Raw genomic sequence first — 7,233 nt, 5'->3', positions numbered from 1 at the left:
TCAGTTACCGACAAAGAACTGGTCACCGTATTTCCCAACTCAACCTCGTTTTTGGGGCTTGGGACATCTGGTTCCTTTTCTTCACTTTCCTCAGATTCCGCATCAGCCTCATCCTGCAAGATGAGAAATAAGAGTATGTCAGTATATACAACACGGGAAAGAGCGTTGATGTATTCGAAGTATTATTGGAGGCTTTCCAAATAAACATCACAGGGGTAACAAGTAGAACTTATAGCATACGTTTGGCGATGCAATCAGTGCTGGCGTTGCCCTGGGCATCGGGAGATAGGAATTCCACACCCCTGCTGCCCCAAGGCCGGGCCTTAGTTGGCCTTGTGGGAAATCCGGCCCTGGTGATAACTAAAGAACATTGGGGGTACCCAATGAAATTTTCATAGCGAGCTCAAGATTAAAAAAAAGGTATTGCAGAGTATATCATCCTGTGACAGCAACACCCGCGAGGGGTGGGGTTTAGGGTGGTGGTCGTGTTACAGAAATAGAGGTTGGGGTAGAAGAAGTAAAAGGGGAGAGGCTCTCACAGCCCACTGGGGGAAGGGGGGTCAGAAACTAGGCCATCAAAGATTGCAATTGCAAATGGTACTTGTAATAGTTTATTGCTAGAGTGATGACATGGCGGCCATTCCATGCAACCTGTCTGTAGGTTGAAGCCCAGGGAATGGAATAAACATGGTCATTGGGCCCCAAGTAGAAGGTCCCCCAGAGTGACACATGAAGAGCAGAAACAGAAAATAAAGATCGTGCCGACAGGCCGCATCCTATACGACTTGTTCTTCCCCTTTGAAGATCATGGACTCGGTTCTGATGACGATCAGCCTGGGTCTTCTCAATATTAGAACTTTACTAAATATAGTAACTAACAGATGACAAAAAAAGAGAACATTATTTCCCTCCCGTAGAGATGACAGCAAACTGAACTGGGGGCAAAACTGCAGCAGACATAGTGGACACATGCTATAGGGTGCGTTCATTTTAATGCAGCGTAGGGCAAAGCCTTCACTAGGCTCACGGGTGTAATCAGCTACCTGGAGCCACACAACTTTTCTGCACCAGGCTTCAGGAATGCGCACTATTTCCTAGCTTTTGCATAAAGGAATACACACGCCATGGGCACAGTGAAAATGTTTCACATCGTAAAACAAACCCTTGTGGGAAAAAAAAAAAGCGAGATGTGAAATCACACCACAAAAAAAGTGCACGAGGTCGCTGTGGTCCTCTGAAGACGAAGGTCCTCAAAAAAAAAACTGCTCTGGATAGCCAGAAGGTCTGCCCAGGAAGCGTGTGCAGAAACAAAGTGTGGAGTGCTGTGACCTTGTGCCGCCAGTGCCCCACACCCATAGTTTTTCTGGCACACCTAGGTGGCACAGCACCGCTGGTTCTCTGGCTTCTCAGACCCCTAGCCATTCAAACCAAGGAAGCATTAGTTACAAGGGGGCTCCGGCCTACATCTGGGGACAAGCCCAGTGCACTACCCCTAAATTAACCCAGAAGGAAAGGACTCCCCCCCCACCCTCCAGGACCTGTGTATCACTCCAGGGAATACTAATCGATCATCCCATGGTACAGGGACAACATTGTTCTTCCCCTGAAAACCAATATAAACAGATACTACACCCGATCTTATCCTAAAGGTAGGGTGAACATTTTTGGTGAGGGCCAATTCTGTATTATACAGGTAGGATAGGCTGCCCATGGGAAGGCAAATTCCATCAGTAGTGATGGGGGATAGGAAACTAAACCACAGGCAACACACTACCTCTGAACATAATATGGCTTTTTACTCTGGGAGGGTGTAGAACATCGACCTGTGCACACTGAAAAAAACCCCAAAAACTGGGGACAAAAAGGAAAGATTCTACAATGATGGCAGAAATATTCCAGCATGTTTTGACCAATAACAATCACTATGGCAAGTAATAAGCAGAAGAAAAAAGGTACATTAAAATGTTCACACCTAAAAAGGTGTATAGATGCAGTAAGGGCAGCCCCATCCCAGGGGTGAGATGGGGCAGCCCCACCCCAGGGGTGAGATGGGGCAGCTTGTGGCCACCCTTAAAACAATAAGTGGTTCTGGCTTGTAAACCCCCTTGCTCTCACTCGGTATATGGGTTGGGTGCACAAACCACAAGCACCACATCCATAAAGACACATGGGAAGACCGCTACCCTGCACTATCACGACCGAGTGGCTCCACCGCAGTCAAACACACAGTTACAACTCATCGGGTGTTCCTATCGATGATGTGGGCTGGAGAGGGAAAGGATAGAACAGGCCATGCGGTTTTATATAGAAAGAATCATAGCCTGTCTACCATGATGGCAACGCTGCGCAGGCTAGATCAGAAAGCAACTGGCAGGATCAACGGGTACGTTAGCCTCACTTAATTCCATTGCAAAAAAACAAAGGGCACACAGACACATTTAACAGGAAGACTTTCATGCAGATTAGTTTTTTAGGTTTACAGACATTTTAAATGCTGTGTGGGTGATGGACCCGGCCAACCATTCCTTCTTCTGGGAGGTACTGGAATATAGGTGTGTACCCATTCAGTCTGTTGTGTATGTCGTATGAGAAACAGCAATGGGCCCTCTACCTGTAGAAGACGCTCGGATAACCTTCAATACGGATACATGTTGCATCACTTAGACTTCACTTAATAAAGAGCTAAAGCGTAGAATCAGACTTGAAGACTGGATGTCTGGTCTCTGTTGGTACTGTAAGCTCCACTTGTATTGGCCCCAGATGATTAAACACTTGCCTGCCCAACAGCAGCCGGTATGGTAATTTTTGGCAATGGATGGGCAGTCGCTCATAGCTCTTGAAGACACTTCCACCTATGGCTAGTTTTAGATTTCACAAGCATATCATATGATCATCTTTAGTGCGATGCTAAGCGTGATATTACATACGCAGCTATAGCGTCACACATGCATGAGTAAAGCTCGTATACAACTTCCTTCCAGCGCAGTACAAGAGTGCCGCGGACCACCTGCTCCTTGCAGGCCACCATTTTCCATCTGACTGAGTGTTGCCAATCAGCAGGCACTCCCCTGTACCAGAAACTGGCAACACCCGTCTCCACTTACTCTTCTGAATTCCACTTCTGACAACTTAATGACTGTAACTGACTACTGATATGAAGTAATGCTCCCGAATGAAGAATTTTCAGTACAAACATGTTTTTTCCTCCCCCGTCCCTCTTACCGACTGAGCCAAACAGGTTTACAGAGGCGTTTTTTTGATCTTACAAAACAAGAACCCCGTGGTCACCAACTTTTGTACGTCGATAAGAAATGTAATAAGCATGGGCCAGTGCACACGGAGCCAGCAGGGCATGAAGGCAGGCTGGATGGTGCCAGCCCCAGGAAACTATTCACTTGATGGGGAAACATTAATCATCCGGAGGTCCAAGTCCATGCCAGCTTCGTGCCCCGCTACCCCTACCGCCAAACGGCACAGGCCGCCTGCTCACACATCCATGGCAACTTTATCAGCCACCGGGCTGCCAAGCTGTACTACTGGAGTTATGGGCAATTTAATCATTAAGCCAACTCCAACCTCCACATAGGATTTCCAGTACATAGAATGGGAGATCTAATGTTTGAGAATTAGTCTTCATGAAAAGAAATGTCCGTTAAAAAAAAAAAAAAAATCCTGAATTTCTATAGCGATAGAGAGAGAGAGAAGATGATTCCCTACTGCAGGTGAGGCCCCAGTGCTGCAAAACCGCTCACAAGCTGCTCCTACCATGGACTTTCTGAAGATCAAACTGAGAACTGTCCCATGCAGAGCTGTCTTTGCTGAAGCCAATGAGATGGAGATTGGAAAATACAAATACCACAACATTTGTTTGTGTCCATGTTCTGTGCAGATACCACATTGGGACAGAAGAGTTAAAAGGGGGAACTATGAGGGGGGTGATTTTCACTCAGCCTCATAGTTGGAGCCGACGTGCGACAATGAGACTGTCACAGGTCGGCTCTATAGATCGGGAAGTGAGCGAACGCATACCGTCGCTCGCTCACTTCTCGATCTATACGTGCAGAGAGCTGTGACTGTCTCACGGCTCCCTGCAGGGATTCCCCCCCCCTCCCCGATCCTCCAGCGGAAGGGGGCGGGTTCAGCTGGCTCTGCCTCTAGATAGGAGGAGCCAGCTGTCACTCACGCAGCTGGGTGGATCCAGACATAATTGTCGGGATCCGCTTCAGCTGCGGTGGTCTCAGTATACCGCGAGCTATATACTGAGCTTAGGGTGACGGGAGGACGCTAGTTTGTGTCCTCCCGTTACCCTAAGGAGAACTATGGGGAAAAGCAGCCCATTAATGTGAATTAGAGACAAGAATACTAAACGGCAGTCCAGTCTAACCGAGCACAATTCAGCTTCCAGTTATTCTTCCATAGTCTTGTCTCCTTGATGAAGGGGGATGTTTTCGGCCTCTGAAATGCGTTAGCTGTATTTGTATTTTGTTTGCCAGACGTTTAAAGACTCAGTACTCCTATCACCTGATTTGGCTCTCTCATTTGACCCAACTAGACAAAATGTGAGTTGGCTGCTTATTAATAAACGTGCATTAAATGACCGCCCCAGCATCTACAGGCACCAAATGGGCCCATAAGGGAGTATTTTTTGTCAAACTGTAAAATCAATGCATGATACTAAACACTACCTATGACTATGGGCTCTTCTTGTCACAGCCCTGAGGAAGTCATCCGGCCTAGTCATTATAAAAGAGCCCCCGAAAAGCTGGTGACAACTGGAACTTTTTTTTGGTCACTTGGTTACCCAACCACACCAAGGGACGGGTCACTACTTTCAACGAGCATAAAACATCTCTTCAAGCGCCCCGCGCTGCCGTAAACAATCTGGCCCGTTTGATTGACTGATGATATCATACAAAAACATTCTGTCCAAAAAAACCCCTGTACACCTAAGCAACTCAAGCCCAAAAATCTGCATTGACTCATAATAACAATAATATCGGTCAAGCAGGGACGCAATTGGAGAGCAGAAAGTGGACCACCGCTATCCCAACTGCCGCAGAGCCAAACCCTTCAGGCCATTACTTTTTATTTTTTCCCTTTACCGTCACCTGGTGATCCTGCCAGTAACACACTTCCTGTCCTACGGTGACTACACCCACTCGTGGTATTGAATCTATGGAGGAGCAGCGTTATCACCAAAGGACAGGACAAGAACTACAGAACGTCCTCCCCTCCTTGGAGTATAGGGGGTTCTAGAGAACTCGGGCAGGGTCCATAGCCAACATATCATGAGAGAAATAGGGAGGCCTTGCACACCACTGATCTTATTCTGAAAATACCAGTTACCTGGCGCTAACAAGGAGTCACCTGCTTCAATGTACGCAGACCCGAAACTACAATGCAGATGAAAAGTTCCGACCACTTCCTGCATACTTGTTTCAGGTCAGCAACTCAAAGTATTCAAGCTCAAAAATGCTGAATATCAGCCTGGCATCTGACACTAAACTCCGGAGTTACATCCAAGAAATCCCTCCGAGTCCCCGAACTCTGAACAACAATGTATCTTATTTGTGTATCACTCGGCTGTAGATCCTCCAATCATCTCTGACACTGTCCTTCCTTCTGGAGGGGGGCTACGTCTGTTCCCCATGGTCCCTGTGTGTGTTGTAAAGTAGTCAAGTAGTCACCGCTCCAAGCTCCGCCCCCCGGGATAGACTACAATCTCAATACATGGGTGACTGCCTGCTGTTTATATTCAGCTGCTGGATGTAAACAGAATATCGGTACCTGATATGGGCCTGACAGGTGGCCTATAAGCGGTATTGGTTCTGAAAAATCACTATCGGTTGACCTCTAATGCCATCAGAGAGGAAAAAATCCATTGATAGGAAAGCCTGGCCATTCAGAATATTCAGGTCGGCAGCTGACCTAATTTTTTTGGGCATATAACCTTGCTGAACCGGAAGTAATTATCCAATGGAAGGCTCTGACCTATTTACCTAGCTAAATCCAGGTGGTGACTTTGTTTGGTGAGGCCGTGTATATTGTAGAAGTTACATTGGCATATATAGTCCAATGGAAGAGAAAGACCTTGTCAAAACGTCGACCAATAAATCTATTTATGGGGGTCAGTGTTTTTCCCCATAGTTCTCCTTAGGGTGACGGGAGGACACAAACTAGCGTCCTCCCGTCACCCTAAGCTCAGTATACCGCGAGCTACGGCTCCCTATATACTGAGACGCCGCAGCTGAAGCGAATCCTGACAATTATGTCTGGATCCGCCCAGCTGCGTGAGTGACAGCTGGCTCTACCTATCTAGAGGCAGAGCCAGCTGTACCCGCCCCCTCCCCCGTCCGTTCTGCCAGTCAGCGCTGGAGGATCGGAGAGGGGAATCCAGCCACTCCCCCTGTCATTGCAGAGAGCCGTGACAGGATCGAGAGGTGAGCGAACGCCGGTATGTGTTCCCTCACCTCCCGATCTACTGAGCCGACCTGTGACAGTCTCATTGTCACAGGTCGGCTAGAACTATGAGGTGAGTGGAAATCCCCCCCCCCCCTCATAGTTCTCCTTTAATGCCCTTTTGGGAGTTGCATATACAATGTTTAAGTATTATCTAGAACTATATTATTTCACATTTGCTAGTGAACATCTTTGAGTTGTCCGAATGCTGCCCCCCTTCTGGAGTCACGGAGCGGATTCTCAAAATAATTGTACAATAAGTTTTTGCTTTCTCTGTTCAAAAACAGAAGTATTTAAAAAAACAAAAAAAAAACTGGAAGGTTTATAAAAACGTATGGAATTACAAAACTGGAAAGAAAAAAAAAAAGAAAAAAAAAATCCCATATACTTTTTTTTTTTTTAACAGCCAAAACCATGCCTTGCTTTCCATCGGAATACCTTTTGGGGGCTGCAACTCCATTGTTAAATTATCTTAAAGTTATATTATTTCCATTTAATACATCGACTAGCTAACATCTTTCAGCTGACTGAATGCTGCCCCTTCCAGAGCCATGGAGCGGATTCTCAAAATATATTGTACAATAAGTTTTTTGCATCCCGTGTCCAAATAGAACAGTATTTCTGTAAACACTGGAAGGCTAATAATAGGTCTATGGCCCGCGGGGCCAAGACCGGCCCGCGATGGAATTATGTTTGGCCCGCACGATAATGTTTATTTATCATTAGATCTGGCCCGCCGGTACACTTCCAGCTTTAAAGATGGCCGCCGCGCAG

The 7,233-nt window shown here is 46.7% G+C and overlaps 1 protein-coding gene across 1 annotated transcript in view; it reads right to left on the bottom strand.

The window, feature by feature from the left end:
* Positions 1 to 7,233, bottom strand: part of PINX1 (PIN2/TERF1 interacting, telomerase inhibitor 1) — a 122,146-nt gene that overhangs the window by 760 nt on the left and 114,153 nt on the right. Inside the window, exon 7 of the mRNA XM_018569912.1 lies at positions 6 to 113. Within this exon, the coding sequence (XP_018425414.1) occupies positions 6 to 113 (108 nt within the window). The remainder of the gene's footprint in view (positions 1 to 5; positions 114 to 7,233) is intronic.

This window comes from Nanorana parkeri, unplaced genomic scaffold (genome assembly GCF_000935625.1).
Source record: "Nanorana parkeri isolate BGI_ZX_2015 unplaced genomic scaffold, ASM93562v1 scaffold1425, whole genome shotgun sequence".
Classification (NCBI taxonomy): domain Eukaryota; kingdom Metazoa; phylum Chordata; class Amphibia; order Anura; family Dicroglossidae; genus Nanorana; species Nanorana parkeri.
This window is presented reverse-complemented; position numbering and strand designations above follow the sequence as displayed.